The sequence below is a fragment of the Polyodon spathula genome, chromosome 24 (assembly GCF_017654505.1).
Source record: "Polyodon spathula isolate WHYD16114869_AA chromosome 24, ASM1765450v1, whole genome shotgun sequence".
In the NCBI taxonomy this organism is placed as follows: Eukaryota; Metazoa; Chordata; class Actinopteri; order Acipenseriformes; family Polyodontidae; genus Polyodon; species Polyodon spathula.
In genome coordinates this window covers 14,004,883-14,021,508 of record NC_054557.1, presented here as the reverse complement: position 1 = coordinate 14,021,508, position 16,626 = coordinate 14,004,883, and the positions used below count along the sequence as shown (strand labels likewise).

The following is a 16,626-nucleotide window of genomic DNA, read 5'->3' as shown; positions in this document are numbered from 1 at the left end:
TGTTCCCAGCCAGAGGAGGGCAGCCTGCTGTGCCGAGCTCTTCAACCCGGAGAAAAGGAATTTCCACCCTCTCTCCCATTCTCCCCCATCCCCAGCAGCCAGCAACTCTTTGATGGTTATATGTCAACATGACCTCTTCTTTGTCATCACGGCTACAAAAGGTGGGCGCACTACACTCCAGGATACGTTTTTACAAACACACACAGGCACATACAAATCGGTTAATGAAACATGTGTTGACATGTGCTGGCCTATTGTGGAGGTCCCGTGTTGTTACTGTACTGTTCCAGTTTCTACAGAACCTGAAGCGTTTGTAACCTAACATGTACGTTTTATATATTTTTTTATTATTGTACAACAAAAGAGTGCGAGACAAATGAAGGCAGCTGCGGTTAGCCAAAACCACAAATGCCTCCAGGATCACAATTTATTTATCCCTAATCTTTCTTCTCTCCATACCGCCATTTTTTTTTTTTATTAACCTTGGGGTCAAACACAGGATTACTATTAGTATCATACATCAAACAAAAATCAATGCTTCATTCATGCTTTCCAAATACATACTAGTCAGCCAGCAGGTCACCAAAACCTTCAAAGTGTTCAGCACCAAATGGAACCTAAGAAAGTAAATTATAACTCACAAAGCTCAAACTCTTTCCAATTAATGGTTAAAAAAAGGAGAGAGAAAACAAAGGATTGTCCTTCTCTTGATCATAATAACATTTTGCAGGGCCTTTATAATCAGTTGCTTGGTGACAGACCTCCCTGAGAACAATGCATTGAAAATCTGTAATAGGCGGCTTGGTCCACTGTAAACCTCCCGTAAGGTCATTGAAATGATAAAAAGCATCCTGGAGACACGCTGAGCCAAACCTAATGAGGAACACTAAATGAAAAAAAGCCTTTAAAAGAGATAGCATTTAGAGAAATAGAGTGTTATCTGGAATGGGCTGCGATTGAAGGAGGCAACGGGGCTCCGGCTTCATGAACCCCCTAGCTGTGAGCTGGGGAGTAGAACACAGCTAATAAGACAGCAATTTATGACCAGGGATTTCTTTAATACCCTACTGGGGGAGCCATAAAGACACAGGGCTAATCACGCCAATCACCCCCTACTGCCCTGCCACAGTGCATCTGTCGCCGCACTACTGCCATGGACTGCCATTACCCAAATTACTAATTGAGCATGAGAACTAATACTAGTAAATCCTGTGGAACAAAAAGACGGTCTTCAGAAACTGCACCCCAACTAAAGTTCACTTCAGAAACAATTAAGTGGCCCTTCACTTAACAGTAGCCCTTTAAGTAAAGCTGATAAAAGTGTGAGGAACACTGTACACAAACAGTGATAGCGCATGGGTACCATTTAAGATATTTACAGGTTTTACCATGTACCACCCTAAAATCCTCTCGCGAGCTTGATTGAGTGTGTGCATCTGTATAAACTGTGCATTTGCCATAAGTTTCCAACCCCATTTCACTGTGTAATGTACATGTTAGGCAAAATTGTAAGAAACCGAGTCAAGTGAACACACATCTGTCTTTGAATCCGTTGAAAAAGACATTGTGACAACTTAGGGTTTATTTGATTTCTTGTGGCTCTCCCTCGACAGGCAGTGCGCATGTTAGCAGACTCTTACCAGCACCTTGGCAGTGTGGAGGAGGAGGAGGAGGAGTGTGAATTGCGCGGGACCACTGACAAGGGATTACATTCAGTTAACGGGGCAGCAGCTCTGTGTACTGGGGTCACCACACTGACAACCACTCTCTCCTCATAAACCGCAACAATTAAGAGCCATTCAGTATGGCTGCTGAATAAACCCCCAGATCTACATGTCTTTGTGCTAAACCACTGTGGCTTGGTTTGTTACAGTACATTGTGTGTGTTCAGCAGTGGCGGCCAGCAGGGGAAAGGAAAGGACTTGGTACAGTTACTGAGCGGTTACAGCTTCAACAAAGATCCTGTGCTGGTGCTCTCTTAGGGTTTCTATCCATTCTGTATCATCTCCCATCATAAAAGCTGAATAAAGATTTGCGTTTGTTCGACAGCTCGGTCTTGTTAGCACTTATCTTTTTCAAATTTCTGAAAAAACTGCGTGTGTGGTGGGGGGCTGGGGGAGGTGATGACTGACATATTGGTTAATTAGCTTTTTACAATAACCTGCACAGCAGCCCGGAACTCGAACCCTTTCCTACACAACTCAATCACCGAGTCAGTCACATCTACACTGTTTATGCTTCTGAACAACAACAAGATGTTGCTTCTTCCTATACGGATTTCCAAAGGAGGAGTGGCAGCTCACAACTCTCTTACCTACCTGTCAGAAGAAACCAGGTGAACATGAACAAATGGACAAACAAACAATTCTCCTGTTGCTAAGAAAACAAATTGCCCAATCGGATTTTGTTTTAGCATACTGTAATACGCTTTCATTTCGGTCAAGCGCTGCAAAACATGAGAACAAGAGCATGTATACAGCACATGTTTTGAATATCTGTTGCATACATGCATTGTCACTCAAATACTTTCTATTGAAGAAAGGTTTCAATATTACTAGATGGCTGCTTGAGAATGTCCACCGAGACAATGAAACTCATTTCACAAGAGGGTCGGATAGGAACCCACACCTCCAAATGGTGAAAGGCATGTTGCAACACCACGCCCCCAAGACTAAAGAGTTCCCCTCAAGATTGATCTCATCTCAGATAACACATTAGATAGTCATCAGGAGGGGAAAACAATATCCTGGCTTTGTCAGCTCTATTATTCACTGCCCTCTATTAAAAGAGTGCGATTAGCCCTGTTTGGAGTTCGTACACCCAGATCTCAAAGCCTCTTTAAACCCACATGTCACATGCTGTCTTTATCATTCATTACAGGTGGAATGCACTCGTTCAAGTAGAAGAGTTCAGACTTCATTCCTCCAGGGGCAATGTTCAAGACTATTGTTTTTTCACGGTTCTCTCTAATTTCCCAATTTCTGTGAAATTTGTTATACACTAACTGTAAAGAAAAAATTCAATAGATATTAGCTTTAAATAATGGAGTATCTATTTTTAGACCTGGAAAGCAATACAGTGCAGGCAATGTTACATGATTAAGAAGGACAGGTTCATTATGAAAGCACAGCCCAAGGTCAAGAAGGATCACAATATGACCTCTCAGGAGTCCTTAGGGGTTTATAAACCAATAGGAACAAGCCACGGTCATCAAACTCATGACCAAATACAGGAACATTCTATTCCCAGAAAACACAAGAGCTGAATCTGCAAATGAATGTCAATTTGGATCAACTGAAGTGCCATTAAAAACCATGTTCGACGGGGACTTCAGTCACAATTACTGAACATTCAACAACGCTAAAGGTTTACCTTGGTTCTTTTTCAATGAAACTGCTCAAGCTTACATTTCCCAAGCCCTGATCTATAGTAACACCCTTCACCGACGTACTCAAAGTTTAAAGTGTGGTGCTGCCGAGTTTGTTTTCATTAATCCCGACAACAAAGCTCCGTGCCCATTCAGCCATGCCTCTGACCTTTGCATCCCCAACAGTCATCTGAGCCGCTCTCGATTCTGCACTACGTGACATACAGAAGCTTTCATCATCATTAAAAATGATTACGGCCAAAGTTAGATTGGGACTTCACGGTAATAATAAAACAGTAAAGGGTGACATTGATGTTCCTCAAGGTAGAAACATAGGGAGCCACCTTACCAAAACACTGCTTTAGCTAAGTCTGAACAAGCTACACTTTATCAAGTGCAGAAGAATGCACATCAATCTTAAGCCTACCCTTTCATTTCAAGTCTCACGTGTGTGCTAGTGTACACAAAGCAAAACAGTATTTCCCCTTTAAAGAAAATGTACACAGACATGAAAAAAACTCCTTTATACATCTACAAAACATTAAATTGAATGCAAAATAAACAGCATTTCAATGGCTGAAACTCCAGGACAAAGAGACAGATCAACCATCCAAGATAAGGTTCAAAAGACAACTCTCCCACTGTGTTTATCAACAAGTCATCAGACAAGAAAAGATTTCAAGGTACAAAACTGTAAGCCTCTTGAGAAACATTCTATGCAATTACAGGATTCATTCGTTCAAAAAAAATGATAAGAAATGATGGAGGAGAAATTTCTGTTGCTTGTACAAATCTATGCTGTATGGCGGGGTAATGCAATGACATTTTTTAGCTGAAGATTTAAATAAAGTATTTTGCTTTAGCTATCTGTGTACATCAACCATCACATGGTAATACCAGAGTTTCTGTTCAACTACTTGACTGTGTGTTTGTCTGTATATCTAGATCCCCGTGTGCGCATTGTTTTCCTTGGGAGTGGCGACTAAGAGAAATCGTGTTGTTCTGAGGTGCCCTTGTGCTGTCACCCATACAATAAATAAAAGACATGTGTGCTTAGATTAAGACAATGGGTCTTAAAATTGAAACCAATGATTGTTCCAGGGCTTAGGCAGTGCAGTTGTTTCTGACCTTAATATTGTCAACTCCCTCAAAAGATATCAGAGAGGATATATTGTTCTGTGAATTTTTGTTCAATCATCCAGGACTTCATACTGCTATGATCTGACTAAATAATCACAGAGGCTCCTGAACAGAGAGAGGTATAAATCAAACACATCCTGAAGAGGCAATGAGAACGAAGTCTGAGGTTCATTAGAATCGAAGTACATGCAAACTGAATTTTTATTAAAATATGTTTATGATAATGCATTCCTAGAACAAACCTTGTCGTTTTACTGTTCACGCCGCACACTGTAATCCTGCAGTTTCCTTAAAATAAAGGATTGTGAAATGGTGTTTATTTTTTATAGAATCTGTAGGAATACCCCAAAAGCCAGAGCTAGCAAGATCAAGTACCAGGTTTGTTGTACAGCACTGTGTGCAGCCATGTGAATTTCACATAGTAAAAACCTGACATTCAGAAAGAAATAGATTACAGTCACAAATGGGCTTATACATTCAGCAGCCAGTGTCACTTATATTACAATACAGCTCGACATTTCTACTCTGACATTCATTTTTGCCTCCACAAAAGGCAATCTGCCACCTCTTATTACCATAGCCCTTGAAGGCACAATACTAGAGCTATGAAAGCAAATCACACACACACACACACACACACACACACACACACACACACACACACACACACACACACACACACACACACACACACACACACACACACACACACACACACACACACACACATATATATATATATATATATATATATATATATAAACCAATATAAGACACTTTGTATATTAAAGAATGTCTCACAAAGTCATTCAATAGTTTTTAGAACTGGTAAACCAACCATATACACCTCACTTCATGGTTTTTATGGAGTCAGGACAATGCGTTTTGACACATCGCGTGTCTTATTCTTAAAGAATATAGATCATTTGTTCTGGTTTGTGCAAACAGTCCCATTTCGCACGAATATTAACAATTGGGTGAGGTATGCATGACTGGGTTACCATTGCTATGAAATGGCAAGGCTATTGCTGCCACAATATTATTGTGCCTACCTGTACATACACTGTAGCAATAAGCAGAGTCATGCAGAAAGACACGTGTCTGTCAATTATTCATGTGGATTATAACTTGTCACACCTAAATGAGCCTAGGATTTAACACCAGTTCAGTTTTCAATATATACTGATATTGATTAGGGATTTTGGTCAGCCACTGCTTTATTATAGTAAGGTGTGTGCTTCACTTTGTATAAAACACTGTGGATACAGAAGCTTTTTCCATGAAAGGTTTGACTTACTTGCAGCCTGCACTTTTGCTTTCCGGCTGACCACCAGCCCAAAGTGGTTCTGGGCGACGCAGTCATAGTCCCCTTCATCCGAGGACCCGTCGGCCTTCGTCTTCTGGAACCTGGTGATCACCAGCGATCCATTGACAAACATGCCATTGTTCTCACCGTCCAATAAGAGCACACCATTTCTCCTCCACGACGTTGTGATTGGCTGGATGCCATCTACTTGGCAGTGTAGCATTAAAGGCTGCTCCTGGACAGCAATGATGTCACTGGGTTCCACTGTAAAAGCGAGCTCTGTGCAGTGACCGAGCTCTGCAAAAAATAGAATAAAACAAACAAATAAATAAAACGTGGACATTTACCGTGCTAGAATGTAAACTAAACACTTTAATACAGGGTAACGTTGGCCCCTACAGAAATCAAGAACGAAAGGTATCTTTTTATTGAACCAAGAAAATGAATGAGTGCCCCGGAGTACTCCTGTTTATTCATTTGAAATGCTCAGTTCGAATGTTGCCTCACCCACTTTGTTACCTCACATTACCTTGCTTGAGGCCTAATCGCATACAGTTCACTTATTCCCTTGTAAACAACTCTTCGATTTCAGTATTACTGGTTAACTGACTATCTGCATTCCTATACTGCTGGAACATTTCTGTGTTTGGCATTATATTACATGAACATGCATTAATATAACACAGAACATCTTTGTTTTATAGTTTACTATGGAAATATTTCCTTTATCCCATTCGGGGAAAAAAATAAATAAAAAAATATTCCTATTCAAAGTTTTACGATTAGGACACGAAAAATCTTTGACAAAAAAAAAATGATGCCTGGTTGTCATGGTAACCCTGTACTTAACAGGAGTGCACTCAGCCCTTTTAAATTTTCACTAGACACCGCCCTTTCCCTTTCCTCATACAAAAAAGAAATCTGTTTAAAACAGGGTGACCTTCAGCTTCAGTGTATGTTACTAAGTACAGCTGTACAGTATTTAAATGCAGCAAGCTAAACTCAAACTGACAGAAGAATGTTTAATATCAGTCTCTATGGGGGGGTTCCACACAGTTCTCTCCGAGTGATCTGCAGTACACCAGTAGTCACAGTAAAATCACATCATCAGGACCTGAGCCTTGAATCCATTTTTGCCCCTGGCTAGTAAATTCCATCATCCCCCTCCAAGTCGAACTTAAATTACTTAAAACAGTATTATCTACCATAAGTAAGCTGTCTAGGTCAAATCACACATTCACGAGTTCGTGTTTTACCTCCACTGTAATGGGAATCACAGCGAGTTGTGCAAACTGCTTATTGTTGCTTTTGCAGTAATGATAAAGCACATCCTCCAGGCAATACAAGTAGCTGTGCTGAGCTGCAGTGTCCTGCGTTCACGTTCAATTTTAGAAATGGATATTTCATTGCAGACCGGATCTCGTTCGCTAGTATTAGAATGGAAGCTGCAGGCACACGAGCAGAAAGCTTTCTTGCCGTGTCCCTAAACATGCTCCAGCTACCTTCAACAGCAGGAGGTTATTAACATCATCGTTAAGCTCTGCTTAGCTCAGGGAAGCCAAACATATTGCATTTTGGACCCTTCACCAATAATGACTTGACAAAATGTGCATCACAAGATGACATTTTGCAGGGTTCTTGTAACACAAGACTTTGATACCTTTGTGCTCTTGTCTTCCCCTCCCAGACATACGTTTCTTTCAAACACCGTGAAACGCACAGTTCTATCATTTGCGGTCAGCATTAATTCTCAGTTCCACTCCACTTGTTAGTACGAGCCGTTTAGACAGGAGATGTAAATTAACACACAGTAGAGTGACAGCATGCTTTCCACCAACTGGCTTACTGTGCATCTAATTTATTATGGTGTCTAAAACCCACTTAGACATAAATATCATATAGAAGATAACCTTCTGCATTTACTGATCAGTTGATGGAAGTAATGAAGGAGAGGAATTACCTATGTATACTGTGAATAACATAACCCAGTTTTCACAGCCTATCTGCGTGCTCTTATTAGATGAGGTATGGTCTGTTAATGCTAGCTGGATACAGGCGTATGTATACACAAGGGATTTTTTTCGACACTGGCATTTAAATAAGTTAGAAGTACAGCACATACTATAAGGCTTTTCAAAGTGAGACACTGAGAAATATACACAAGGAGCCGTCCTAACGTTAGACAATCTTGTAACATTTTAAACAGAGTTCATGCATACGGTAGTGTCTCTCTGATTAAAGCATGCAGTACAGATACCGCAGTCTGCCCAGAGTCTGGATTCTGTCCCCAGTGATTTCGGAGTCTTGTGTTGTACTTTGGGAGGAAGCCACCATGCTTCTCTGCAGTCTCAGTAAAGTCCATCTACCAGACTCAGCAGATTAATGGATGCAGAGTAAAGATCCCCAGCAGTAATACTGTATGCAGAGGATTAACCCTCCCCAAGCAGGACCATTCAACACTTTTTCTATAAGGGGGGGGGGAACGACAAACATACAAGCCACTTTATCTCCAAGCTCACTTTAAAAGTGGAATGGTTGCCAACTCCTGAAGCACACTCAGGTTTTCCATAACTTCAGCCCGAGCACCAGCTTGGCTTGGCTTGACATTGATAGAAGAGCAATCACAGTGTCTCAGCACAATGCCGACTCCCACCACATGCCATCCGAAGCCACTCTACTTCATGTAATTCATTTAAAAAAAACACAAAACTGGGGAAATCTCATGCATCAAGTGGTTTAATATTTAAAATAAAGCACTGGGACTTACTGTAGCATTTACCCGCTGTCAAACTTAAACACACTCCACTTAAACATGCAAATGGCAGCGCTTCTTCAAGAACTCATCCACTAACCCATAGAATGCCATTTGTAAAGCTGCACTTAATATACACAACGAAAATGTGTATTAAGCATATGACGGACTTTTAGGAAGAGAACCACCACTGCGAGCACCAATCCTTGGTGAAGAACGCATGAACCACCTAGGGCTTCATCTGCAACTTCATTACGGGGGGGGGGGGGGGGGGGTACAGGAGTGAAAGGAAATATAGGAATTTGCATTGTAGAAATAAGCATCAAGAATGTGATTCTTTGCAGGGGTTATGCAAGGATGTCAACACAGCAAGGAGATGCCCTGGGCTTTGCAGGCAGGCTGTATTAAATAAACAGCTGATCCAGACACAAGGTTAGGATACCCTCCCCTCTGATGGTTATACAAGTGGACATGTAATGATTGTGGCATCAGTGATGATGACTGATAATTCACCAGGGCTCAGTCTTTCAAGCCCAATTCCTGGTCCAAATAATTCAAGCTCAAGCTTGACCTCGTTTACACTTCAGGTTCACAGCTATGGACAAAAGTTTTGCATCACCCTCTATACAGAATTAACAAATTTTGCATCAAAGTTGAATGAAACCTGCAGAATAATGTTGCCTTAACATATTGAATTACACACCACATTTTAATTTTATTTAACAAAAAACTGGCAATTGAAAGAAAAATCTGACATTTCGAAATCTAACATGAAATACTACTATTATGGTTTCTGGTAGACGTTAGCAATATCATTTTGTAGTTTATTTGATTACATGATGTTAAAAAAAAAAACCAAATTATGTTCATAGATTTTTTTTTTTTTAATAATATCTCAATCCTGAAATTCTAGGTGAACCAAAACTTTTGGCCATAGCTGTAGATTTAAACAACTTGAACTTTCAAGTGGTTCAGAAGAGCTTGAAAGACTGGCCATGAAGGGCCTCTTGTTAGTCACGCAGTGTGGGGGCGTATGTTGTCCTAACAAGCCATTGGGATGCCTAGGATCAATCAACAGTGACAGCTGAAGAGCAGCTTACTGTCCGACTAGCCTATTATATTCTAGAGGAAAAAAAAAACACTAACAACTTAACTTGAATCCTATGGTTTACCCTTTTCCAAACATGTGAACACAAGTTCAGACTGTCAAAGTGAAACGTACATGAGATCTTCAAATTATTACAGACTGCGGTATAAACTGAAACTTTAAATTTTTACCCAGTGTGTTTAAAGAAAACACACTGAATATCTAGAATGTATAAATCTACATTAAAACACACACACACACAATAATCAACTTGTAATATCTGTATCTAAGATAAATTGAGTAAGTATGTGGTAGGGGAATGTAATGTATATCAGATCACAATCCTTACTATTGTGAGCGTCGCACAGAACAAAACACGGGAATCTCATATCCTGTGTCTTTCCTTGAAAAGCTGGGCTTTCCCTTGATAGAAAATGGCTGTCAATCATCCAGAACAAAGCAGCCCAGGAAAAAAAAAAAAAAAAAAAAAAAAGTCGAGGAATTGCCTTAGCTTTTTAATCTCGGTATAGCATCACTCCAGCAAATCGGCTGATCCCTTTGTTAATAGCGCATATAATGCACTGTATAGATTAGTACTGTAGTATTGAGCATCATTTGAAGGCAAATACACACACACATGCACTTCTACAAAATACATTATAAATTAGTCTATGTATTTTGGTGTAACAAATAATAAATAAATAAATAAATAAAAAAGCGTGCATAACTGCTTTTAAATAAATAAATAAAAAAGCGTGCATAACTGCTTTTGATTACTCACAAAATAAACAGATAACGGACTGGATCACAAAATGAATCAAAGTTGTAAAATCTTCGACAGTGGATTCAGTTGGTTCCCCCGGAGTTAAGGACTTGACACTGTCTCACAATTCACCCCCACAGCAACAACAACAACAACACAGCCACATGCAGCTGCTAGTGTGAACGCACAGCACGGCGTCAAGCAGTATATCATATATATTTATATATATATATATATATATATATATATATATATATATATATAAACACTTCTATATATATATATAATTCCAGAAGATGAGAAGAAGCGCACTGTTCTGCATGAAACACAGCTAAACGGAACGGTTAACTGCTGGCGCATTCGTGTGGCATCCAGTATTAAACAATACAGTATCTTTCTTTATAAACATTAAAAAAAAAAAAGATTCCAGGTCTACTCCCTTGTTTTGTTTTAGAACATTTAATAAATCGAGAATTGGCTTTTCATTGATTTGTATTTGACTTACACGAGATCAACGACGTTGTAATGCAATCCCGATTAATAATAATAATAATAATAATAATAATAATAATAATAATAATAATAATAGCAGCCTAATACCGCCCCTTCTATCACACCCCACTCACGTGCATCTAATATAGTATTGGCTACGTATCAAAATTAAATATTTTACACCAGTGCACTGTTAATCCCGTTAAACCTGTTTTTATTGAGGTGTGGAGTTGTATAATTGTCTGGCATGTAACAGCGGTAGCCTTTGGAGATTTTCTACGGCAGAGTAGTGCGGTAATAAGAAAGCAAAACCTCAAAATGAATAAACAGACCTGTGTTAAAAAGCGGAGTGAAAGCATGGTTAAAGCACAGGTAAGTAAACACCTAGCACTAGCGCTATGGGAGCCCACTAGATTTATTGTTGCTCCTTTTTCGAGCAATAAACAGGTACACAGCTACGATCTTGTTCAGCTGTTCAGCACCAAGTCAACCCTTGATGTTTTTTTTTTTTTTTTTTTTTTAATAAGCAGACCTTGCTTTACTGCAAAGGCTTTTCCTTCAACGTGAGACAGCTGGTTTGCACAACGTTCCCTTATAAAACGAGTTAGTCCTACCAAATCTAAAAAGAAAATATAGTAACAAGTAGTGCCTATGCAAGTTGTACACGATCATAAACTCCCCTATATTTGCCTATATATGTATGTAGTCATATTCATCCAAATGACAGGTTTTCTTAACTGGTATATTATAAAGTTCAGGGTTAACGTTATATGTTCACTTGTTTATTAAAGCAATAGCAAATACACATTTCCAAATTAAAAGAAACAAATACAGGTTTACGGTTTTTTTTTTTTTTTTTTTTTTTTTTTTAAGAAATAAGACACGTCCACTGAATTTGAATGACACGGTTACGCGAAGTATAAACAGCGCATCCCAACAAAGGACTCGTGGAGAGAGAGGAGAACAAGAATCTCCCAGTCTATATCATTTGCAGTAAACACACACACGCACACAAATTGTGTTTAAATTACTTTAAACCGTCGCATTTACAGTAGTCCTCCGCCCCCCCACAAAATGCATGACTGCAAAGTTTAGAATGTTACAAAAAATATAAATTTCATCATCTGTTTTTGACAGCCAGTAAGAAGTGACTACCCAAACAGCGAGAAAGGCTTCAATAAAGCATTGGATAATGGTGTCCACTTATTAGTACCTCATCTAATAAGTGATTATGTAAATATTTGTACAACTGGCAAAGCTTAATAACCCGGCGTTAAAGGTATTAATGCAACCCAGCGTCCTTACGCACAGTGAAATTCCTACTGACTCAGTTTACAACCCCCAGCACTGTTGCTTTTTGGAAAGCGCAGCGAAAGAACCATGTGCTTTAGCAAAGCGTCTCGTATTAATAAATAAACAAATAAATACATAAAACAACCACTGACACATGGCTACACAGTACTGAGCCAAACCACTGTAGCAGGAAGAGAATCCACAGCAAACCCACTGGATACACCACGACTGAGAACGAAACAGTCATTTCACGTTTTGAAATCTTAAATGTACGTATAAAGCTTACAAAAAACCGACCCCCGTTTAAAACGGGGATGCGCTGATTCAGAAACCTCCACAAACGTTTGAAGTTTGTAATTAATAATCACTTTCACTTTACTATGTTGGTCTTCTTTACTAGAAACGTAGCACGTTAACCATGACTGAGCCCGGCATACTTCCAAGGTCTGCCCGGTTTTACTACCAAGAAGTCTGCAGTACTCACCCACTAAAGCGGTCAGAAGTAATCCAAGTGCGCCACAGGACAGGTAGCAGCGTTTGGAAACCATTGAAGCACCTTGAAATTAAAATATTAGGATACAAAAAAAAGAAACCAGGTCAAAGCGAAAGAAACCAACCGCTAAACCCTTATGTCCACAGTTAGAAGAATTTGTGGCTCAAAGGGGTCGAGTGAGCTTGCGCCATTTTGCACATCTATCAGCATTTCTCTCTCTCTCTCTCTCTCTCTCTCTGTAGCAAACACACATTAACATTGTTGCTCTTTCACACTGCAATCAACTAAGCAGACAGCTCCCTCGCTCTCTCCCCTCCTCCTCCTCCTCCTCTCCCTCTCTCTCGGCCCCGTCTGGGGAACAAAAGAACTGACCACCAGCGTAAAGAAAAATGTTACATATCTGCCACAGCCGCCGTATTGTAGCTGAACCGTGCAGGACAGTGACATAGTCTAAACTCGTATCACCGGAGCACGATGTATCTGTATAATCTTGGTTCAGAAACCTACTACAGCTGAGATGAGAAGAACGGTGTACATTTTGCATTGCGTGATAATATACCGGGAATAGGCAAATGGCATTTAAAAGCATTATTTTAAATAAAACATCTGCATTTGGAAATATTGTTTTAGGAATATGTTCAAGATAAATACACCACCCTAGGGTAGCCTACAGAAAAAATGAGTTGCTAGTGGTAATAAATGGTGTAATTATTATACCCATCTGGCGCTCTCGATATTAGGGATGGGGAGCAGGCACTACCCCGTACTTGAGTCTTCATTTTCCTGTTGGCCTCCGGCAAGATAGGGTTGTTGGTCAACTTTACAGGTCTAATTAAAAACACTACTTTGACATCCCAGGATCGAATAATGTAGTTGATGTGTGCCCGATAAGGGCATGTGATTGACGTCTCTGCAACACATTAGTTACTAGGAGGTTTTACATATAAATTGCAGTAAATAACGTGTCCAGTCCAGTTCAAAAGTGCAACGCATAGGTTAATCCCACCTAGTCGGCATCTTATTTTAGCAGTAAATGGGGGGGGAGACGCTGCCACCAAACCAGGCAACTGAAGAGCACCACCTACCGGGTCAATCGCAGCGGCCACTCAAAGTACCTGATCATACAGACACTGCTGCAGCAGCGTCAACTTGAGTTTGTATAACATCTCCCTGGTTTACATATCCAGACCTTCCGACGGTTAGGAAAGGCTTGTTTTATCGGCGCGGCTGTTCTTTGAAATTCTACATTGCTAAAGTAAAACAACTAGTGTACCGAATAATACTGATATTATTATTATTATTATTATTATTATTATTATTATTATTATTATTATTATTATTATGAAAGAAAAAAACGGAGTATATAAATGATTTAGTATTAAACTTTCTTTAACGTTTTTTTTTTTGTTTTAGTTGGTTGCCCATATATTGGCTAATAAGTATATTTAAAAACCCGTGTATGTTATCACAATGTCTATGAACTAAGGAGATGAAATGCACACCTCGTTATCTTCTTTTACTGCCCATTTGATTGGGTGTACCCAGGTTTACGCTGCACGCAGAAATGCAAATGAACTCATAAGTGCCCCCGAGCTAACGAGCAGCCAAAAAGACAATACAAGTGTGTAATTAATTGATATAATTAAGAACAAGGTCAGCGGCGCATCAGTGCCTCTGTGAAGAAGTCAAGATGTAGATCCCTTCTAAACAAAACAATGTGAAAATGTGGAATAACGGAACTGCTGGTTATTAGGCTCCCGCCTTCATATAATTAGCTACAGGTACAACATATCAAAACATACTATATAGAGCAATTAGACTGAGACAATCTGTTAGAATAAAATGTAAAGATCATTATACTCCTGGTAAAAATAAATACACATAAAAAAATCCCTATATTAACTAGTATCCAATTGAGCACATTCAAATCTAAACTAATTAGGAATTTTCATAAGCTTGAATGGTTATTAAATGAGGTCAAAGCTTACTGGCCTCTGCCTCTGCTTTTATTATTTCATAAAGCATTAATCTTCTATTAAACACACTAGACTCCACTGTGCAGTACCTGACTGCACCCTATAATAGTAGCCACTTAACCCATTAAGTTCCATAGGCTTCTTTGTAGTTTTATTGAGCATTTTTAACTGGCATCTACCGGTTATTTGAATGTTCTCTAATTATATTGTTATGACAACTTACTAACTAGCAAAAGTTCACTCTAAAAGTAATCATTAATTCTGCAAATACAGCCCTTCAGATGCTTTTATGCCGCCTCAATATAAAATAAGTAACTGAAGCCTAGAAATCATATATTTCCTCATTGGTTTTCCTTCCCGCAGTGATGATGTCCAATTTTAAATCACTTGTTTTCATCGTATAGAATTTCTGCTTCCAGAAACAGCAAACAGTAGATTTACATCAATGTTCAAAACATGGCTCAAAGGCAACGCCTACTCTGTATCATCCGAGCAGAACCATCAGTCATCAGTCATCATCATCTCCACACCTAGACAGTATCATCCGAGCAGAACCATCAGTCGTCATCATCATCTCCACACCTACACTGTATCATCCGAGCAGAACCATCAGTCATCATCATCATCATCATCTCCACACCTAGACTGTATCATCCGAGCAGAACCATCAGTCATCATCATCATCAGCCACACCTATACTGTATCATCAGAGCAGAACCATCAGTCGTCATCATCATCTCCACACCTACACTGTATCATCCGAGCAGAACCATCAGTCATCATCATCATCTCCACACCTATACTGTATCATCAGAGCAGAACCATCAGTCATCATCATCATCATCTCCACACCTACACTGTATCATCCGAGCAGAACCATCAGTCATCATCATCATCATCATCATCGTCATCATCTCCACACCTACACTGTATCATTAGAGCAGAACCATCAGTCATCATCATCTCCACACCTATACTGTATCATCAGAGCAGAACCATCAGTCATCATCATCATCTCCACACCTACACTGTATCATCAGAGCAGAACCATCAGTCATCATCATCATCATCTCCACACCTATACTGTATCATCAGAGCAGAACCATCAGTCATCATCATCATCTCCACACCTACACTGTATCATCAGAGCAGAACCATCAGTCATCATCATCATCATCACACACCTACACTGTATCATCAGAGCAGAACCATCAGTCATCATCATCATCATCTCCACACCTACACTGTATCATCCGAGCAGAACCATCAGTCATCATCATCATCCACACCTACACTGTATCATCAGAGCAAAACCATCAGTCATCATCATCATCATCACCACACCTACACTGTATCATCCGAGCAGAACCATCAGTCATCATCATCATCATCTCCACACCTACATTGTATCATCCGAGCAGAACCATCAGTCATCATCATCATCTCCACACCTACACTGTATCATCAGAGCAGAACCATCAGTCATCATCATCATCCACACCTACACTGTATCACCTGAGCAGAACCATCAGTCATCATCATCATCTCCACACACCTACACTATATCATCAGAGCAGAACCATCAGTCATCATCATCATCATCATCTCCACACCTATACTGTATCATCAGAGCAGAACCATCCAGTCATCATCATCATCTCCACACCTACACTGTATCATCAGAGCAGAACCATCAGTCATCATCATCATCATCATCTCCACACCTACACTGTATCATCAGAGCAGAACCATCAGTCATCATCATCATCATCTCCACACCTACACTGTATCATCAGAGCAGAACCATCAGTCATCATCATCATCATCTCCACACCTACACTGTATCATCAGAGCAGAACCATCAGTCATCATCATCATCTCCACACCTACACTGTATCATCCGAGCAGAACCATCAGTCATCATCATCATCATCATCTCCACACCTACACTGTATCA

General features: G+C 39.8%; 1 protein-coding gene across 1 annotated transcript in view; it reads right to left on the bottom strand.

Moving 5' to 3' along the window:
- LOC121299360 (immunoglobulin superfamily DCC subclass member 3-like) overlaps positions 1-12,935 on the bottom strand; it is a 61,405-nt gene extending 48,470 nt beyond the window's left edge. The window contains exons 1-2 of the mRNA XM_041227076.1: positions 12,685-12,935; positions 5,805-6,110 (exon numbers count right to left, since the gene is read on the bottom strand). Of these exons, the coding sequence (XP_041083010.1) occupies positions 5,805-6,110; positions 12,685-12,748 (370 nt within the window). The 5' untranslated portion in view covers positions 12,749-12,935. The remainder of the gene's footprint in view (positions 1-5,804; positions 6,111-12,684) is intronic.
- Positions 12,936-16,626: the final 3,691 nt, after the last annotated feature.